This window comes from Cupressus sempervirens, chromosome 9 (genome assembly GCF_028749045.1).
Source record: "Cupressus sempervirens isolate cs-2001-9-10 chromosome 9, ASM2874904v1, whole genome shotgun sequence".
Classification (NCBI taxonomy): Eukaryota; Viridiplantae; Streptophyta; class Pinopsida; order Cupressales; family Cupressaceae; genus Cupressus; species Cupressus sempervirens.
In genome coordinates, this window is record NC_143126.1 from 219,229,259 (window position 1) to 219,251,579 (window position 22,321).

Here is a 22,321-nt window from a genome sequence, read left to right on the forward strand (position 1 = left end):
GATTAGGGGTAGGAAATGATGGGATTAGTCTTTAATCAAAATTAAAGAAGGATTAGAAGATTTTGGAAGAGGTTAGTGGTCTTAAGGAAATTGGCCAAGTTTTGGGCAAAAAATAAATTTTTTATTTATTTTGGGTTATTTGGTCAATTTATTAATTAAACAATTAATAAATAAGGAAATAATGTTTAAATAAGATTTAAACATTTTTGGGAGGGATTCCTTAATTAAATATTTTTAATTAAGATAAAGGGATTTAATGGCATAAAGATAAATAAATAAATTAAATAATTAATTAATTAGTAAATGATGATGTCATTAGGAATTTTTCAGAAAATAAAAATACTTTATTTTTTAAAGGTTTTTAGGTGTCTACAGTAATTGTTATTTCTGTCCATGGTTTAATCCTGACAATTTGTTTTTGGTTGTTCATGCAAGGTGGCAGTTTGCGATATGACTTGCAAACAATTTGGGTTGTCACAAGGTGCGTGGGAAAGATTTGTTGCAGAGGGTTTATGAAAATCTTGGAAGATGCTTTAGAAAAGATTGGACCCTAGGTTGATTGTGAATATCCATAATATAGTGGAGACCAGGATTAATGAGATAATTGCTTAGGTGAATGATGCTGCTTTTTTGTAAAAGAGTTGAGAAACAAAAGAAGAAAATCGTATGCCACTGGAGTTGGAGTTTATCGATCTGGAAGAGAGTTGTTTGGCCAGTTAGAAGACTTGTTCGAGAATGAAGATGACATGACAGGGTCGAGGTTGAGGTTGATTTTGTTGATTAGTTTGTGGAGTTTGATGTGAAACCTGTAGAGCAACTTGTGGTTGATCCTGGGATGGAGATTGGTATTCATGATAAGTAGGTTGAGCCTAACATGGAAATTGCAGAGCACTTGGTCGTGCATGATCCAATTGTTGTGGGAGATCTTATTATGAGCAATGAGATTGTTGGTGTTGGGAGTTTGGCATTTGCTGGTGATGCTGGTGATGTGGATTTGGTTTTGGATGTAAATGGTACTGCAAATTTGTATGTTCTTGATTTGCTGATAGCTGACATGGATGAGGATTTACTAGTGAAGCATTATGTTCAGTTTGTTCTTGGGAGTGAGCATGCTGATGGGGTTGTTGAGATTTAAGAGATTATGGTTTAGATAAAATGATGCAGATGTGGGTGATTTGCAGATTGGTTTTCTTGTCCCTAATGGAGTGGAAACCTTTGGTGAAGATGAAGACTGGATTGGGTCTTTCTTTGAGCATCAAAGTGTGGGACACACTTTTCTATTTACCGAGGGAGTCTAATGCAGGAGCATCATGGGTTTACTTGGTAACTACTATGGAGTTTTTGGAGGAATGCTTGGTAGTTGCTTTCGAGAATACTTGGAGTGTTACTCGGTCAAAGAAGAGGTGCTCGACAATCCTGGAGGTGTTCGGTTGTCGAAGGCACTCAACATGCAGTGGGAGCTCGATGATGCTTGGTTGCAGTGTTGACTGAGTAGCTTGGTTAGTGAAGGGACTCGATCACCAACAGAGTAGAACTCGACATACACTAGGAGCTCGACTTATATTGGCTTGCTCGGTTTGTACTGTGGTGTTGTTGCACAACGTTGCTTGGGGGATTTTGCTAATGCTCGGTAGCCTGGTTTGTTGACTGGAGTTCTTGCATATTAGATTGGCCAACTTGGTGTATTTAATGTGTGTAGCATATGATTGTGACATGGATCAATCGTGGGATTTTGTGTAGACCTATTTGGGTCTTAGTTATTTGTTTGATGTGTGTTTAATTAGTGTTCTAAGCCTTTCTAAGGCATTTGGTATTTAATATCTGTTGGAGACTGATTTTTGGCTCAACATGTATTTAATGCAAGGGTTTATTTAATTTGTAATTTAATAGGCCAACTTGTGGCTTAGTTGGGTATGAGTAGAGGGTCTTGTGGAGTCTTAAGTCATAATCATCCAGCTTGGAGAAGAGGATGTGGCAGAAGAGAAAAGTTTGAGCAGAGCTAGTGGTTGAGGCTGAAGAAACAAGGAGATTGCTTGTTGGGCTTGCGAGCATAGGTATGGATCTCGTGTGGGGTTTCTTACAGAGTGTTGTCATGTTATAGATTTGGACTAGCTAGGGTTTGGGTTGGATCTTGTAGAATTAATATTGTAATTGCTTTTGTATTTGGCCGTAACCGGGAAGGCCTTATATCTCAACACATTGCATGTAATCAGTTGATTTAGGAATAAAGAGTTGAGTTGGTATCAGATTTTATATCTTGTGTTGTGTTTCTATTGTGTGGTTATTTATTAGGGGCTAGGACATCTCCTTTGGGGATACTCTAGCGTTGCACTGCATCAATTTCATTGGTTCTTAACAGAGTCCATCCTCTTACAAGGAACTTTTATATTAGTACATCATTTTGTGGGTACAATTCCCACCAGGGTTTTCCTTCTGATCAAGGGTTTCCCTAGTTAACATATTTGGTGTTATTGTGTATGTGTATCTTCTTATGGTTGCTAATTATATTGCTCACATGGTTAAGGATTAATAATATTTTTAAATGTTTTAATAGTTGGATAACGGATTCACCCCCCCACTCTCTGTTATCTTGGTGGACTTTACTTTCTAACAACTTCATCCAATCTATCTAGCTGCCACTAAACCTGACATCAGCTATGTTGATAGTTACATCCCTCACTTCATGATAACCTGAGAGGCTGAACATTGCGTTGTCGTGAAGCGTGTGCTGTGATATGTGAAAGGTACTCCTAATTTTGACATTCTCTATGGCAAAAGTCAAGATCCTCAACTCACTTGTTATACAAATTTAGATTGGGGAGGTTTTATTGAAGATTAGAAGTCTACTTCTAGGTATGTTTTCAATTCGGGCACAGGTGGTCACATGGATCAACAAGAAGCAACAAATGGTAATACTCTCACCTATTGAAGTTGATTACTTCTTGTGAGGCAGTTTGGCTTTGCCAGATGCTTGCTGACTTTCACATGCGTTATAATGAGGGAGTTATGAAGTTAGCCAAGAATCAAGTCTTCCATGAACAAACAAAGCATGTAGTTCTTCATTGCCACTACATTTGCCAACTTGTCAAAGATGGAACTATGATGTTGCAATATGTATGCATTGGGGACAACATTGTCGAGAAAGTGTGTCAAGTTTATTGGGCAACTTGGTGTAGGTGATAGAATGACCATTAAGGGAGGGTATTTGATTATTTTTAATATTTTTAGTATCTCGCAATTAGCTTGTTTTTCTAGAACAAGACCCCAAACAATCCACATTGTTACACAAATCACCAAACTTGGTTTCCCTTACACTAGACAAAGATGTTGGTAGACAAACACAACCATCGGTGTACGCGGGCATGGACACCGGTGTACATAGGCTCAAATCTGAATCAGAGGTGTTAGTCGATAGTTAAATTTTTTGCGATGATTGAGATGTTTCAATCTAGAGAGGTGGAGGTGCTAGTTGATAGGCAGAGGTGCTGGGGGATAGTTAGGGACGCTGACTTGCACAGGTGTTGATGGATAGGTGCAAGCGCTGATTTGGAAACCTCACTCAAAATTTAAGCCCTTTCAACTTGACATCTTGCCCACATGGATAGTTAGCCTAAACATTAACTAGTCTAGTATGAAGGGTGTAAAATACACATCATCAAGGCTATATTTATTCGATATCATTATATGAATTATTATCACAATATCTGTCAATAAGATCTTCTATACACTAATCACAATTACTAGGTAAGAGAAGGTGAGAGAGGTAGATTTATCAAGTTTGGGACCACTTGAATCCTCTACTCCGGTTCCTAATGGGGCTTGGTCATGCCACCAAACCACACTGTATTCTTAGGCCTACCTCATCGTGCTTGCGAAGATAATCATATGACCCAAACCAATCATGCAGTAAGGTTCACAACACACTCTATAGACACAGCCATATACCCCTATGCACGAAAAAATGTAAATCAACAAGGTACCGAGGCTCACACTCAAGCAAGAGTAGTTGGCCACTTCTCACACTTAACTGGGTATGGGTGATGAGTTTAGAAGCAGGAGTGTGTCTAATTTTGTTCATTTATTAGTTTGTGTGTCATCTCTTACATTAAGAATCTCCTCAATTGGCCTTTGCAACAACCCCTTTGTACTGTAGCATCCTCAATTGAGACATACAACCTACTCAATTGGCTTATCTAGTAGCCCCTTGAAGCTGCGAAAACCCAATTGAGCTATTAAAAACTCTTCAGTTGACTTTTCTGATAACCTCTTTAGAGCCTCAACATCTCCAATGGAGTGCTACTCTACAAAACTGAGTGTACACCCATTCAAAGGCACGACTCAAACATACAATTGCGATGACACAACATATATGTTTTATAACACCTTGACTTAATCCCCATGCTATTACTTGTTGGCAATGATTATGACATGCACTCCATTGACATCATGGCAAGAACTAGGATCATATTGTTCCCATTACAAATACTTATGTCAAGGATAATCTCATAAACAATATAAGAATTATTAGATTACTTTTAGTATGGGAGGTTCTTGTTAAATTTAACTCGATCTTCTAGATTCTTAGTTAATGTTTATTTAGGCCTACCTTTTTTGTTTTTCTTAATATATTTTTAGATAATTATTAATTTTGTTTCATTAAGTTTTATAATATCAAAGTGGGGGAGGCCGTCTATGTATGAATCCCTTATGGGAGGATTTTTATAATTTTTACATCAAAATTTTGTTGTTGGGTTTTTATTAATTTTCCTCAAGAATTATTTGTTGGGTTTTAATAAATTTTCTTCAATTTTTTTTGGGTTTTAATAATTTATCCTCAAACATTATTTGGTGTTTTTTAATAATTTTTCCTCAAAAGTTATTTGGTAGGTTTTCATAAATTTTCCCTTAAAAAGTTTAGTTTACCATTTTTCTTTGAAAACACAGTTTTACATTCTTTGATCCATATCTCTGCTTCTATTTGGTTTTGATTGTTTTTTCATGTCTAAAATCATTTTTGAATTTGGTCAATTTTCCGCCTCAAAAATCATTTTGGTTTCTATAACATGCAAAGTTCAAGCATGATTTTCTATTTGGGATCTCTAATTTAAGGTTTTTACTGTTTTTTCCCAAACACGATGTTTTGTAATCTTCAAATCATGGTATTCTATAGTCGATTTTGGGTTATCTTGCTCATCTGCAAAGTTTGGAGGGTTTGTCAGTTGTTCTCAATGTCTTTGTTTATAGAGAAGGGCAACTTAGTTATTGAACATCATGTTAGATGTTTTAGTGATAATTCTCAGTCTATAGGTTTGCAGATTATGGAGGGTGAGTGGCAGAGTCAATGGTAGACTTTACTCTCTTGTTGCAGACCATTTTGAAGAAGTGGACACAACCCTCTCTATTTTTTCTTTGGCTACTCTTGGTCATTGACATTCTATAGATCTAAGGAAGATCTTAACAACAACAATGTAATGTCCCCACTTTAGCAGTTGTTCGGTTGTGTGACTGTTAGCCTTTTATTTTATTTTATTTATCCCACATTGCTTGTGAAAAGTGGTTGGCCCTATGAAGTAGGAATAAAAGGAGAGCTTGTGGCTATTGTTAGGCAGGGTTGAATATGAGAAGAAATTAGATGCGTGAGTTAGGGATCTGTTCTTGGCATTAGAGGACGTCTATCCTCTCGTGTGACATTCTAGATGTCATTCCCTTGGGGTTTGGCCTTTGGAATTCATTGCTATTAGCTTCATTAACAGGCAACTTGGGCACATTTCCAGCTACAGGCGGATTGGGTGTTTGCTCATACCATTCTCATTCCTTGTCCGATACTTATGCTATTGTGGAGGAATGTTTTTATGAGGGTCTTGGACTGATTGAAGGCAGTTTTTACTGTATCAGCACTGTAGCATGGCACTATTCATATTACTGTAGCAGCAAGTTGGGAAATCATGACTGGAATAACATGTTATGATGCTGGAGTAATTAGTGAGTTGGAAAGTTTGCTATGTAGTTGATTTTATTAGCTTGAAAACTAATATTATTTCAATGGTAGTTCAATCTTCAGTTTTGCATAAATTCCTTCTTGTTCATGTTATGGTTTCAAATCTATGCAAAGACATTAAAATCACTATCAGCAGTTGGTTCGGTTTTTTGGGTATTTCTAGGGTGCCCATTACAAACAAAATGTTATAAAGGATTTGTAACTACAATGACATGTAGAGGGAGGGTATTAGATTATACTTAATATCCTAGAGGGTATTAGATTATTTTTTGTATCCTAGGGTATTAGATTATTTTTAGTATCTGATGTTCTTGCCAAATTTAGCTCGTTCTTCCAGAATCTTAGTTAGTGGTCATTTAGGCTTTCTTTTTCAATTTTTCTTAATTTAGTCTATTTTTAGACTATGCTATTATTAGTGTTTGTAAACTCTATTTAGGAGCACATTGTTAATGCAATTTTTAATTTTGTTTTATAAAGTTTCAGAAATCATAACCAATTCATTCACATCTTTGTTCCTATCAACAAATGCCCCTAAATTGGGTGCAACCAAGCCTCCCAAGCCTCGAATTCAAATTCTGTTGAAACCCATTGATTCCCTACACATTGTCATTTCCAAAATGCATTCATTTCATCCAATCACTCAAACAAATTCCCAAAGCATAATACCATATAAACCCTAATTTTCTCATAAATTTAAAGGAAAAATCTCCATCAAATAACTTCAAACAAGTTTGCAAGAAGCTAAAATCCAAGAGGAAAAAGTAGAACTGTTAGTGTTTTGGCCAGAAATAATGATAAACAACAATAAAAAAATAGAAAAAAATAGGCATAAAAAGACAAAAGAACTTACCCTTATGACACTCTTCAACTCGAAGGGAAAAATCCAACCACACCAGAAAAATCTCTCTTTTATTTATAATTAATGTTCAAGTCAAAGTAACGAGAATCGGAATTGGCAATGCTGAATCGAATTGTAAATCGGCCATGAATCAAAATCGAATTGGCAAATTAAAAAATCTCTTTAAATTTAGAGATTTTAACAATTTGAAATTTATTTCGTGCACCCTTTATTGAATATAACTTAAACACACTATAACATCATCAAATAGAAGTTAACATACATAAACATGGAACATAAATGATAAATCCATCACATACGTAACTACGATACACATAAAATGTAAATTGTAGGCTCTAGCTGAAGTAAATAGAAATCATTGGATCATAATGATTCAAATCATAGAAACTAGAATGTATTCAAATCATAGAAAATAGAATGTATATAAGATGAAGATCCATAAGACATCAAATCATAAATGTATGTAAGAATTTAAGATAAGATCCATGAAACGTATGTCTATCAATATCTGTAAACAAAATGAAAAAATAGGGCTCCAGCTCAAGCCTTATCATCATCCTCAAGGTTGGTCGTAGCCTTAGCTTCAGCCTTTGAGTATCTAGTCTGCCTTCTAGAAATGCAATGTAGGTCCTAGAGGATTGTCGAGCCATAGCCCCCACATGTAAGATGGGCTCATGAACATCACTAGGGCCCATGGCTGTGTGTGCGTCTACCAGTACTTGAATGTGCTCTAGCTGCCTCCTCTGCCATGGCCATAGCTTCAGCCTCTCTATCCACCTAGTCAACCCACTCATGGTCTTCCTCAACGAAGATTGGATCCACAGCCTCAGTGAGCCACTTTGATTTTGGATCAACCTCCTCTAGAATGATCGGAGAGGAGTCATTGCCTAAAATCTTTCTGATCCTAAGACGGAGGTTGTAATGAACAAAGACAAGCTCATTCAACCTCCGCACAATCAACCTATTTCTTCTCTTTGAGTGGATGTGCTTGAACATGGACCGACTGCGCTCACATCCATAAGTGCTGCTTGACTGACTCAGAATACAGATGGCAATATTTCAAAATATTGAGGTTGTGGGCCCAAACATTTGCCACCATCTATTTGAAATAAGGGAAAACAAAACCAGTTAGTCTGATTTACAACTTCAAAATTAAATAATCAAAAATTAAAATGCACAACTTATAAGTCATAAACTTAAGATTCATGAATATATTATTTTTACTTGGCTATATTGTTGTCTAAGCATCTATGGCCATCTTGCCAGAGAAAAGTGGTCCTTTATTATCAATAGTTGTAGCTGTCTTCATCACTACTCAACCTCTTGATCATTGTACATAAGCCGGTGAGAACCTTCTCATCCGCCTTGAAGTTGGGACAAAAACAAAATGTTGGATTCAAAAGGTAAGCCATTGCATGGATGGATTGGTGGAGTTGATTCTGCCATCTCCTATCAATGATCTCCCAAATAGGGGCATACTTCTCTTGCACTCCTGCATATTGGGCTCTAATGGTCTCCTTGGCCCTATCCATGCCCTCATATATGTAGCCCATAGAGGGCTTCTCTTCATCAGTAGTTCGTAGGAGAGATATAGGGGGCTCAGTGACTTGCATATAATGTAAAACAAACATGTGAGTCAAAACTTAAATATAAAATAATATAACTAAAAGTAAAACTAAATCATTAAACAATTAAATAATAAATATTAAATACTAAATAGTAAAATACTAAATGTTAAATTCAATAAATTTACCTTAAGGATTTCTTTAGCAGGTTTCCAAAAACCATCATCATCAAAGATGCAATTCACCACATCTACCCCAACAGTGGTTGTAGCATAGGAAAATGTAATCCTCTCTCGCCCAACAAACATGCTACTCAAATCGTCCCTTGATGTCAACAGGGACTGCAGTGTGATGAAATTCGAGGCAAACCTTGTGATGCCTGGATGAGAGCTAACTCCCTACCTTTTGTGTAGTCCCTTATTGTGCGAGGGATGAATGAATGATTGTAGATAAACTTGCATATACTTTTTGCTCTTTCGACACATGATTTGACCCACTCAAGCTTGCCAATTTCCTCCAATATGAGGTCAAGGCAATGTGCCGTACAAGGAGACTAAAATATGGTGTGGTGCCTCTTCATCAAAAGTTTACCTAAAACAATTTTAAGTTAATTAGAAATTCAAACATGTTAGGAAACTTAGAATTAGAAAAAGTTCAAAATTCAAATAAATTTATCTTCAAAACTTGAAAAGTTAAAAGTTTACCTACAACAACATAACTTGCTGCATTATTTATCACCACCTGTACCACATGTTGTTCCCCCACCTCTGCTATAACTTCCTTAATAACCTCACATAAGTATGTGGCGTTTTTGATATTAACAGAAGCAACAATGGATTTGAGGAACATGGTATATCCTACAAAACAATGAATTATCATGAATCATCAACAAATCACAATTTGAAATATTCAATCACGATTCACAATTCACAATATATGCAGGAAAGGAGAATGATCAATCACCTCCACAGAAAACAAGAAAGTTGAGGAGTGTTCTATTCTTCCTATTTGTCCAACCATCAATCATGATGGTGCAACCTTTTTTGATCCACTCCTTTCGGTGGTCCTCAAGCTCAACCTTCATATCCTCTACCAGTTCATCTAAGAGGTATCCACTCAATTCAACTTTAGTTAGGGCTTTAAACCTTGGACCACAAATAACAACTGCATCTATCATGTTTTGCCAATAAGGAGCCCTATCACAAATAGAATATGATTAGAAATTTAGATGGAAAATCATTATATAAGCTTGTAAACTAATCTATGATTAATTTATGAATCATAAAACAAGTAGACATAATTAAATTTTTACTTTAACCTTAAAGAAAACAAATAAAAAAGATTCAATTACTTGGCTGCAACAAATAGAATGCTGCAAAAGTACCAAAATTTGCAAATTTATTTTTTGGCAGCATCATGAATCTCCTTGTTCAAACCCATACCCTCAAGCGTGGGTTGTGAGCCAGGAGTAGTGTGGGGCACAAAGTAACTTTCCAATCTGTTCTTCTAGGTTGCAATAGGTTTGACTCAATCTCAGTATAAGACTAATTAGCACTAGCATTAGCACGAGCACTAGAATTAGGACGGAAAGGAGGCCTGGAAGAACCCTCTCCAACACACCGTATGGATGCAAATGTTGATGTGATTACAGGAGCATGGGAGCCAATAGCCCTTAACCCTTCAAGTTGCCTTTTCTTATTCAATTTCTCTTGTTTCTATTTTTCTGTTGCCACTAAACAAGTGCGTTTTGCCTCAGTAGTTTGTTGAGTGCAAATTGTAATATCATGTCCAGGTATAGCAGCAATGTGATATTTGAATTTATAAATACCACCAGAATTTATTTCTTTACAATACATACATTTCATTTGAAATTTGTTTCTTCCAGGAAAGTCTTCGGTATATTTCCAATATTCATTTTTCTTACTCATTGTGGAAAATAAAAGTCAAGGCTGCTGCAATAAGAAAATTCAAGTAAAACCTCAAAGTTTGAAAGTAATAAACAATAGTTACAAAACAACAATCCCTACTTTGCAATTTAGTAAAACTAAAAACATTCAAGATTTGCAAATGAAAACTAAAAAAATTTAACAAAAAATGCTTAATACACTAACATGCAAAAAAAATCAACACTAAACTAAAAAAAATTCAAGATTTGCAAATGAAAACTAAAAAAATTTAACAAAAAATGCTTAATACACTAACATGTAAAAAAAATCAACACTTATCTCTTGCAAATGAGTTGAGGAGTGTTGCTATTGACTTCTTAATGCTCCCAATGCAATCTTATGGCCTCTCCAAATGGACTTTTGATCTCTTTGGTGCTCTTCCTTCTTGTTGGTTGCAAACTTGTGGTTTTTCTTCTCTTCCTCTCTCTCACTTTTACTCTCTTCTACTCATGCTAAACAATTAGAGGGCCCTTTAGGGTTAAAACAAAGAGGAAAGACAAAAAAACTAAAATTAAAAAAATTTGTTTTCATTAAAAAATGAGGTCACTTTTTGGCTTGCCCCGTGGCCGATTTAAGCGATTTTTTGCATGAATCACATGAATCGGTGATTCATGGCAAAAAACCGGTGATTCAATTCACCAGCTCCAAAAAAATCACCATGCCTGAATCGAATTGCCAAACTGGCGATTCTGGCTATTTTAGGGCGATTCTCAGAACTATGGTTTGAGTACAATGATTTCAACTTGATACAATATCTTTGGGTCCCTCTAAAACCCATTTTTCCATAATCAAAAGTTTGGTACAATATCAAAAAGCAGTCACACACATATATGGAACTGGGATACTCTTCATATCACAACCAAAGGTCTTTTCAATTTTCAAATACGAGTCTCTTCATATTACCAAATGCATGACTCTTCGCAAGACACATTTCTCTTCATATAATTTTATCTCAAATATTATCATAACTATCTTCTCCAGCTGTAAATACGATACAAAGGTATTATCTCAAATTCAATATATAGCAAAATCAGAGATAAAGATCTCTTTTGCAGTTACAATCTTCAACACTCCCTTTAGCAAGATAAGATCTTTGGTAAGGAAGGCACACATAGCTGCAATTGAAAGATGTCAATGATAAATTCTCATCATTAAAACATGTTATCTCAACATAACATAATTCACCATAGTTACTTCATAATAGCATAACATTAAAGTCATGGAGTCACATACATGACTTCCACCATGCCTACTTGTAGAGAGTGGATCCACCATACCTACTCACAAAGGGTGGAATGAGGGCTTTCACCTTAGACTTCTCCCATGGAAGAATGCATTTCCACCATGCCTACTCGTAGGTGGTCCACCATACTTGCTCGCAGAGGGTGGAACAGGGTGATGCCTACTCGCAAAATGTTGAACGAGGGCTTTCAACTCAGCCTTCTCCTAGAGAAGAATGCATTTCCACCATGCCTACTTGTAGAGGGTGGAACAAGGGATTTCACCTAGAAGTTCTCTCGCATAGAAGAACTCACTAACAAGGGATTTCAACTTGAACTTCTCTGTTACAGAGAAGAACTCATTAACAACATGTATAAGAATGGCTGAGATTCTCTTTCAACAGAGACTCACTCTCAGCAGGGACAATTTTGATCTCCACAATAAGTTAGCTGATTTCAATTTGACCAAATAAGCTTGCAAAGAATTTAGACATTCCCCTCTGTCACATAACCTCCCTTTGAAGCTGAATAGTCACCCTCTGAATATCATTTCCTGTATGTGATCTTCCTCTTTTAATGAAGATACATATCGACATTCAGTTCCATGACTGCAAATAGCATCCTCATGTTCATTTCTACAGTCTATATAATATTTCATCATCTCATTGCTTCTTGCCCTGCAACCAAGAGGGATTAATAATAACTCATAAAGAATCAAAGTTTATAGAGATCAATGCCAAAAGCAAGTGCTATTCCCAGTGCTATAACAAAAAATTCATAATAAGATTCAAGAAATAATCATAGAATACTTATCTCTTTTGTGGTCTGAATGCACAAGAACTCAGCTCTACACCTTTCTCTCACTGAAAGATTATGTATTCTTGTCAAAACCAAATATGAACAATCCTTACTCCTGCTTATATTGTAAACTGTACAATTCAGGAAGATGCACCTGCTGCGGTATTAGCCTTCACTGAATACCCCAACAGTAGCTATTGCCTTTTTATTAAGTTTATATGCTGCTTTACTCATGTTCTTCACCTCCTTATATGACTGATTTTTCTGTGATCTCACAATCTAGGTTGATGTTACATAGGTATGCGACAATATTCTATAATAACCACTGTTGTGGCTTGAGGATCTTGCAGATAATAAAGGTGCAATGATTAACTTATCAAAATGATGTCAGTGAAAGAGACTGTAAACACAGTTGCAGATATAAATATTTCTCAGACACACAGATTGCTGCTATTTGCACCTGATGAATTATCTCTATTTGTGAGTAGGTATTGCTGCTATTTACACCTGATAAATTATCTCAATCACCATATGTAACCTCAATCACAATCATGATGCTCAAGAAAAAATATAGAAAACACTTCTTAAAAAGCTTTTTTGAAATGATAACCATTCCTCAAATGATTTCTTGCAGCAAATATTATTAATCACACATCACTAGCTGAGTCAAAGCCCTTCACTAATAAAAAGACTGAACAAGAAATAATGCTGTCTACCCAGCTATTCTTTATTTTGCAGAATACAAAATATGAAATGCTTCAAGCATCTCACAGATACTTATTATCGTCAGAATATAATTCAGTAACAAAATAGATCATACACTGATGAATGATAATTTACGGAATAACTTTCTAGCAAAATATTTTGATATGGAAGCATACGTCAGGAAGCTTGACCCAGGCACACATACGCCTCCATCTCAGCACCATCATTTTTAACTGCATCCTGTTCTTCGATGCTTATTATTAAACCACTCATATATCTCTCAAGCTCAATATTATGCAGAAAGACTAGAAACACAGGAAGAGAAAGAGTCACTGCCCGGGGCTCACCCAAAAGACCTGACGGTGGTTACAATTTTGGCGTTTTACAGGTCTAGATCCACATGACTCTTATTTTTATTAATCTTTTAATTTGAAGACAGTAAAGCTGATGACCAATCATAGAAGATATTTACAGAATAGGCTTTTACCGAGAAATACAAAGGGATGCAATGTTTCATTAATATAACCTGTCAGCAATCAAGAGGCCAGACGTGTGCATACAGTCGCAATCACAAGCCACCTCATTTATGAAGGAATCACGATGCCCAGTCATCATCAAATGTTCCTTCTGGATAAGGATTGCATAATAATAATAATAATTGATAATGTAAAAAGGCTTTGACAAAGAACAAGGTCCCAAAAGTCTCTCTTCTAAGAATGTGGACCGGCAGCCAATGAAACTTTAACAGAGAAAATGCTCTGAGAAACTTAGCTGATTACACAGGCAAGAATGATCTCAATCACAGCTACATTATCTTTAACACTCCTATATTGCTGTTATGGTACCTGCTCTGATACCATGTTAGTGTTTTGCCCAAAAATAATGACAAACAACAATAAATAAATATAGAATTATTAAAAAAGGCACAAAAGGAAACAAGAACTTATCTAGGGAAGACTCTTCAACTAGAAGGGAAAAATCCTAACACCAGAAAAATCTCACTTTTATTGATAATAAATGTTCTAGTACAATGCTTTCAACTTGATTCAATATCTTAGGGTCCCTCTAAAACCTGTTTTTCACGTAATAATTTTTTTAATACAAAATAAAAAAGTAATCACGTATATATATAGAATTGAGAGACTCTTATATCACAACCGAAGGTCTCTTCAATTTTCAAGTATTAATCTCTTTATCTTTCCAAATGCATGACGCGTCTCTTCATATATAATTATCTCAAATTTTATCATAAATATCTTCTCCAGCTGTAAGCACAATACAAAGGTATTATCTCAATTTCAATATATAGAAAATTCAGAGATAAAGATCTCTTTCACAGCTACAATCTTCAACAAAAACATCACGAACTTGCCTTCAATGGGGGAAAACCAAGAAATAGTGGTAAGTTGACAAATCCTCTAAACAAAATGAGATTTTGGAGGCAAGTAGGTTTCAGTGTGAGGAATTTAATGAGCAAATACCCACAAGATTTTCATTCCAGAAGTTCCCTCCCCAACCCCAAAAGTGAATTTCAAAAGAGGGTTTTCAAGGAACTCAAGAGGAACTGGGAAAAAAACATAACACAAACTAAAATGAACATTTCACATAAAATTTAACGAACTAACTTGTAAAATATGAGAGCCAAAATAAATGATACAATTCCATGCTGGTACGCTTTTGGGACTGATAGTAAAACACCAATTAATTGAAAAGGCCCTTACAAAACTTTCCGGCAACAATGACAGTTATCATATGATACTGACCAGTGACACTAACTATTAAACAAATATATATTATTTTACTCATGCACTAACTGCCAACTATCACAATCAACTAGAATACACCAACATAACACAGTGGTCTCATCACATTATGCAGGGGTAGCTGGATGTTACCACCTGCTAATTGGATGGGTAGGCATAGGCAACTGATCATTGTCATGTAAGAGTAGGAATGACAATTAGGCATAAGAACATGATTGGCCTATGACTATCTCCAATTTAATCATCCTCAAGGATATTATAGGCATGCTCAGACCTGTGGAGCCAGGTGGAGTCGATGCCTTGTACCTGTCATCACTCAAATGCCATGTCAAGTGCACCAGATCATATATACATGATCGTTAAATATTAATAATTAGTGAAAGAGAACTTTAGCAATGTAATCATCCCACAATTGTTATTGCACCACCCTTCTCAGCCAAAGTCACTATTTATGTAATATATTAATAATCATTAATTAACATTAAATATGATTGGTCGTGATTATCATCATTTAAACATCACAGGTATAATCTCATCTAAGCTATAATGTTAAGCATTGTCGAACATCATTAATAATACACTATATCATTAAAAAATCACTAACTAATATGAACGTCATTTAATCAATATTAATGAACACACTATTAATCCCTGGAATAGGTTTAACATCAGCACATAATCATCATAGCATAGCACATGAATCAATAACACCACATTGCATTCATCATGGAATCACCGATAATTCTAGATCCAAAATATCACACACACACACACACACACATAATATAACATCATAACACATACTCGGGAGAATCATCATGCATATATGATCATCACTGAACCACGTGTAACTAACCATCCACCTCAACAATGATATATAAACAAAAGAATTTGTCAGTAATGGAGTGCTTCGCAAAAATTCCAGCACCAAAAGAACACATACAAATATATATATATATATATCACATCATAACACATACTCGCAGAGTCATCATTCATATATGATCGTCACTGAACTACATGTGTAACTAACCATCCACCTCAACAATGATACATAAACAAAAGAATTTGTCAGTAACGGAGTACATTGCAAAAATTCCAGCACCAAAAGAACACATACAAATGCTCACAAGATTATGATATTAGAGTCTAACTTGGATCAAAAGAAGAAGCATATAACAGGATGCAAACATGAGAGGCACTATAAGAAATAGCAGTGGATATTTGATTAGCAATGTTTGAGCTATAATGTTTCGAATGTGGAAATGAAATTATATCAACGAATTAGAACAATTATAAAGTTAGGTTTCTCAGGTGGAAGCCTTGTTGCTCAGATCTTTTTTTGTTGATGCAATCTAATGCAAATTTGCAGGTGGGAAAATATCACCTTTTAGTCTGTGGTACCACCCCTTGTATGATTCGGGGTTCATGTGATATCGAGGCAGCACTTTTGAAGCACCTTGGTGTAAAGCGAAATGGTAAAGTCCATTAATATATTGACAAGTTTGTTTAATCCTTTATCTTCCCATTTTATTTGTGTAATTTGGAGGTTAGACTCCCTGAAAACATTTGAGCTTGGTAGTATGGACTATGGAGCACCTAATCTGCACTGTTGAGTAGTGTTTGCCAATTATGGAAGCATTTAGTTAGATATGACTTGCACAGCTATTTAATGTTCACAGTTGGGCATCCACTTTCATGTATTTTTTGGGGATTTTAAATGATTTTGATGTCTACCATAAAAATGAATATTTTTCCATATGAAACTTATTTGGGCCTGAGGTGTTCATTAGTTGTACCTTAAATTTCAGAGGTAACAAAAGATGGCATGTTTTCAGTGGGCGAAATGGAGTGTATGGTAAGATAGAATTTGTAGTTGGTTACTTCTAATTCCTGTTAACTTTTCTACTAAAATTGACATACTTTTAAAGTTTTAATAGGTTAATTTAGTGATTCTCTTCATTGTATACTTTTTTGTCTGGTTTTTCTCAGGGATGTTGTGTGAATGCTCCCATGATTACTGTTGCTGATTACACAAAGGGCTCAGAAGGATTTTCATACAACTATTATGTTGGTTTCTAAATGCTGTTAATTTGCATTTGGTCTATTTCTCTTTACAAAGTTGGAAGAGCAAAATTTTAATATTAGGATCATTTAGATCTGAGTAATATGTGTTTTTTAACTGCAGTGAAGTTTTCCTCGGCAGAATTTTTGGTTTTTAAATTATCAATGCTTGTTGTACAGGAGGATGTGACACCAAAGCGTGTTATTGAGATTGTTGAGATGCTGAGGCGTGGAGAAATTCCTCCAGTAGGCCTAATCAATGTTTTCTATTTACCCTTCTTTACAGGAATTTCTAGGTTTGCCAACATTCAAATGCATTTCCTATTTTCTTTCTTGCAGGTTGGGACACAGAATCCAGATCGTATTAAGTCAGGTCCAGCTGGTGGCAATACCACTTTGCTTGGTGAACCAAAGCCTCCACCTTGCCGTGACTTGGATGCTTGTTGATATCATGGAGGATTTTAGGATTTCTTTCTGTGCAGATTTAAAATGCTCTTTGCAACATGTCCAATCCCTAGGAACAGAAATATAGGGAAAATAAAAGCTTCACTGTTATGTGGAAACCTTTGTCAGAGTTTCCTGGGGTTGCTGCTTCAGGAAACAGTCTTTTCAAATGACTGAAATTGTTTCTTAAAATTCAAGGTCTCATTCCATTTTCATTTTCATTTACAATATTTCATAGCAGCCATTTCACATCATCGCTCTTGTTTTCTCCTGAGACTTGAGGACTGCATGATTTCTTGGGGAATAAGGAAATCGAGAGGAGGAAACATTATAATCTGGTGGTATTTCATTGAATCAGGCTTGCTTTGTGTTCAATGCGGTACTTGTCTACTAGTGCAACTGCTGTAGATGTGTAAACCATACACGATTTCTAAGTGTCACTAGAACTTCAATCTGATGACTGTTACATGACAGCATTGACTAAAGCTGTCAATTTCCCTAATTTTAAGATGCTAGATGTATTATTGTTGAGCTCATATGTTGATGCAGGATGACCCATGTCACCTTTCTTGAGTATCAATTTTGAGAACAAATTAGAAACACAGGCAAAAATTTGGAGCACACTAATGCCGCACAAATAATTAAAACTATCGCTCCTAACATATCTACCCTACTTAGATTAATTTTTTGTAAGTTGTAATTTTGGGATAGTGTTTTTTATGTGGTGAACAAAAGATGCCTTAACAATGACATTTTGCCTAGAAATGGTGCACGGTCTCTGTTCAGTCAAAAATCTTCAATTTGGTCTTTGGTAGAATCAATGATTGTAATCTATTTGCATCGATGTGTCTTCTTGACAAGTAGTTTCTAGCATGCTGGCAAGTCTGTGTCTGTGTGTGTGGTTGTAATGCTTGAGCTGTTTCTCTTGCATTAATTATATGTTCTCATGACATTCCTTATGCTAACTGAACTGTGAATTTAATGAATTGAAAAGAATGTGATGATAAGCTAGAAAATTGGACGAAATCCATAACCACCTATCAGTTTATTAGAGTATATAAGGTGAAAAGGTCCTCTTTTGATAAACACAAGTTTGAAGCAGTGTGGTTCCTAGATGCCTATTATGTCAAATGTATCCAGGTCATTCTTGACAAGGGCAACCTACAAATATCTTAGGTTTCACAATTTCATTCCAGATATTTGAGCATTCCTAGTAACTAAGTACCTTTTTCTATGTTGGTGTTAAGGAAAATTAGATTTGGATCACTCCGCCCGCTTAAGACTGCACAAAATTTGTCTTGATCACAGATCTGATCTTGCAACTTGTGGTTTTCTGCTCAGGTTTGGTGAATTCATTGAACTCTAATTTGTTGCAAGATCAGTAGTATTTATGGACACATTTAGATGGTTACTAGATCCCATTTGGGGAGCATATTCTCCTGGGTCATGCCTGAATTTATGATCGTGCCAAGCATTGGCAAGGGGCAGCTGCACAGATGTTCTAAATGCTGCTGCTGAAGTAACTGCTATTATTAGTGCACCAATTGAGGTTTTCTAATCAACGCACGTTAAAAGTTCTATGGATGTTAATGATCTAGGATACGAAGCCAAGACTAAGAGCAATGAAATGCCTTTAAATACAAGGACACAACAATAAATCACATGGATGTGTGCTTAGTTGGCTCATAATGAATGGTGAAATGTGCAAGAGATGATCTATTTTGGATTTAAATTTTGAGATCTAAGAAACTTAGAGACTTGGGTGTGGAATAGAGAAAATTCACCCATCTTGAGACTGAATAAAATCTGAAGAAACTAGCACTCTAGTGAGGTAGAAGATCAAGACAGCAAAGTGTTAAAATGTGTATTTAAGACTGAACAATTATAAAGTGGAATTAAAGAACTCAACTAACTACAACATGCTGAGAAAAATGTTTTGATTATTGAAAATAATAAAACTAATAAAATCCCTAGGGATGAATTACCCCTTGTGTCACCTCACTTCAACTAGTGCTCTAGGGAGTTGGGAATCAAGACAACCAAGGGATAAAATATGTATTTAAGACTTGGAAAAGTTGTTGATTTGTGGTGACTGTACACTTTTCATAAGGTGCGGGGTTTGGGTGATTTTTTGGGGGTTCTCACGACCAATATGTTCGAGGTGACTTGTCAAGCTTTTTCCAAGATTGACTCATCTAGTATGTTTAGGGTTAACTTGTTTTTGATTAAGATAAAAACAAGTTTTAAAGGGACCTCAAAACCCCTTACAACTTCACATCATGAAGATTTTCAACTAAGCACATACAACTAGAACAATTGCAGAGAGGAATTTGGCTTCCAATTATAGGGGGCCAAACAAGGGCCAAAAAGGAGTCACACAAAACAAGACTAAAAGAGGCTAGAAGATTAGAATAAAAAAATAGTGGGCTCAGTTTGCCCCAAGGGAAAGAAACTAGGAGCCCTCATCCAATTTTAAAAAAAGGAAAAAATGTAGGATTTTCCTTTATATCCCTTCTTGTAGGAGTGTGACATCATATCAAAATGAGGAGAAGACAAATTGCGACAACAAACCCAACAAGAGAATTGTGAAGAAGCAAAAATTATGGCAACAAACCCAACAAGAGAATATTGGACATGCCCAACAAAATCTGAACGAATAACAAAGGGAACAACAACATATCTAGCATTGGCAAATATCTTGAAGTCATGTAATTTGACATAAGCAATGTAATATTGGGTTTTCTAAAGGAGAATATATAGCTATTTGTAGCGATTTTAAGTTGTAAGGGAGATCACAAATTATAACAAGTTGAAGCTATAAGATAATAATATTAGATTCTTTGTTTGATGGACGCAGCCCAAAATTGGGTGAATCACACTAAATATGTGTTTTGTTGGTCTGCTCTTATACTGGCTTCCCTTGAAGGAGTGCTTAGCTTATTCTATTGCAACATCAATATTTCAATGCTACAATATCCATTTGTTTGAGCTTACTCTTATGCCTACCAAAAAATAAGTCATCTCTTTGTCTATTGCATAAAAAATAAATTGCCCTACAACTATAGAAAGGTTGTTCCTTTGTGTTCTTTATTATTTTGTATTATTGGTTATATTTGCGTATATCTGTTACCTTTTGTCTAAATAATCCTAACATAACCTGGAACGAGAGAACTCAAATAACTACAAAATGTTGACAACTAGAAATATTTTGATTATTGAAAATAAGAAAGCCAACTACCATAGTTGACTACACAAGCTCATTGCCTTGGACAACAGTGCCGGTCAAGGATGATAGTGTGGGTGCAAGAAGTTAGTGCAATGTGTTTTCCTGTGATATGGGTAGAGTACAAAGATTGCTATGAGAAAATTAGAAACTAACTAGAACAACAGAAGGTAAAAGCTAATTGTAAAGCTTGAAGAAGGCAACTAACTATGAAAATGAAGACTATAAGTAGGTGAAAGGTGAGAAGCTCACAACAAAGAAGGTTGGCTTAATTGGTGAACCATTTCACTTCTTCCAACAAACTTGCTCACACATAGAAATAATGGAAGTTTCTATGAAAGTGGTCGTGGGTTGTATAGGAGCTTGCTGTAATTAAACCCCTGCTTTGGTGTTTCCACTTCCATAGATAGTAAGATAAAGAATCTATGATGGATGATCAAAATAGACAAGGATAATATGTAATAAATGGAAAGATGATGATAAAGACAACATTGTGCTCAATGAAATACAAGATAGGATAATGAGAAACTCTCCTCCAAGACCATAACATTGAAGCAAAGTGCAATCAAGGCAAGTTGACTATAGTGTCAATATGCCAATGCATTGTGGAAGTTACAAAACCATGCACAAAGATGTCCCAATACAATAAGAATGTGATAAAGAAGGTCAATTGTAGAGCTCACAAGTGTATAGAAGTGAAATGCAAAAGTTGAAAAATATGGCATAGGGTTGAATTTTGGTTTTGATGGGTGGTGGTATGAAGTGTTACACTACAAGGGTGGTAGTTGTAATGCTTCAATTTGTTGCATGCCTATAGATTTGTGGGCCAAGTGTGCATCATGATAAGAACTCCTCTATGAGCATGTGTCCTAGGTTGACTAGGCTGCATGGCCAAGATTTTAATGCATAGTGACAAGCCGAAACAAAGGGATGTGGAAGTTGATGTGGTATTTCACATTTTAAGTTTTACTCAAGGGTGCAAATTTTTGACACATTTTATCCCCACTTAAGTGATCATATCATTATAGAGAATGTAAGATAAAGTAAATAAAACTTGACTAACTTGTGGGTTAATGCTTCAACAACTCGTTGCATGCTTGCACATTCATGGGACAAGTGTGCATTGTGAGAAGAACTCCCCTATGAGCAAGTGTCCTAGGTTGACTAGGTTGCATGGCCAAGATTTCAATGGATAGTGACATGACAAAACTAAGGGATGTGGAGGCTGATGTGGTATTTCACATTTTAATTATTACTTAAGGGTGCAAAATTTTGACACATTTTGTCCCCACTTTAGTGATCATATCATTATAGAGATTGTAAGATAAAATAAATACAACTTACTTGACTAACTTGCGGTTTTTTTTTGTTCACATAGGATTGCCCTCTCAAAGAAAGCCTTTAACTGTTACTGAGCTGCATCCAACATGCAAACCGTAGACCAACATGCTAGATGATAAAGACAATCTATAGATAAAGACCTTTGATGGTATGCCAATATGTGTAGCATGTTATGTTATGCTAGATAACCATATGATAGGGCGATTTTTGTGTGTTGATGCAAATAACGAAATCTAGACAGTTGCATGATAAGGTGAGTTTAGACATGGGCTGATGTGAGTAGCAAAAGCTTGATAGTTGCATGATAGGCAACTTAAGACACATGTTGACATGAGTAGCAAAAGCTAGATACATGTGTAATAGGGTGACATTAATGATGCTAATACAAATTATAT

General features: G+C 35.7%; 1 protein-coding gene across 1 annotated transcript in view; it reads left to right on the forward strand.

The window, feature by feature from the left end:
• LOC149538297 (NADH-ubiquinone oxidoreductase 24 kDa subunit) overlaps nucleotides 1-17,898 on the forward strand; it is a 57,744-nt gene extending 39,846 nt beyond the window's left edge. The window contains exons 6-10 of the mRNA XM_089799674.1: nucleotides 16,227-16,332; nucleotides 16,666-16,712; nucleotides 16,847-16,924; nucleotides 17,099-17,164; nucleotides 17,258-17,898. Of these exons, the coding sequence (XP_089655800.1) occupies nucleotides 16,227-16,332; nucleotides 16,666-16,712; nucleotides 16,847-16,924; nucleotides 17,099-17,164; nucleotides 17,258-17,365 (405 nt within the window). The 3' untranslated portion in view covers nucleotides 17,366-17,898. The remainder of the gene's footprint in view (nucleotides 1-16,226; nucleotides 16,333-16,665; nucleotides 16,713-16,846; nucleotides 16,925-17,098; nucleotides 17,165-17,257) is intronic.
• Nucleotides 17,899-22,321: the final 4,423 nt, after the last annotated feature.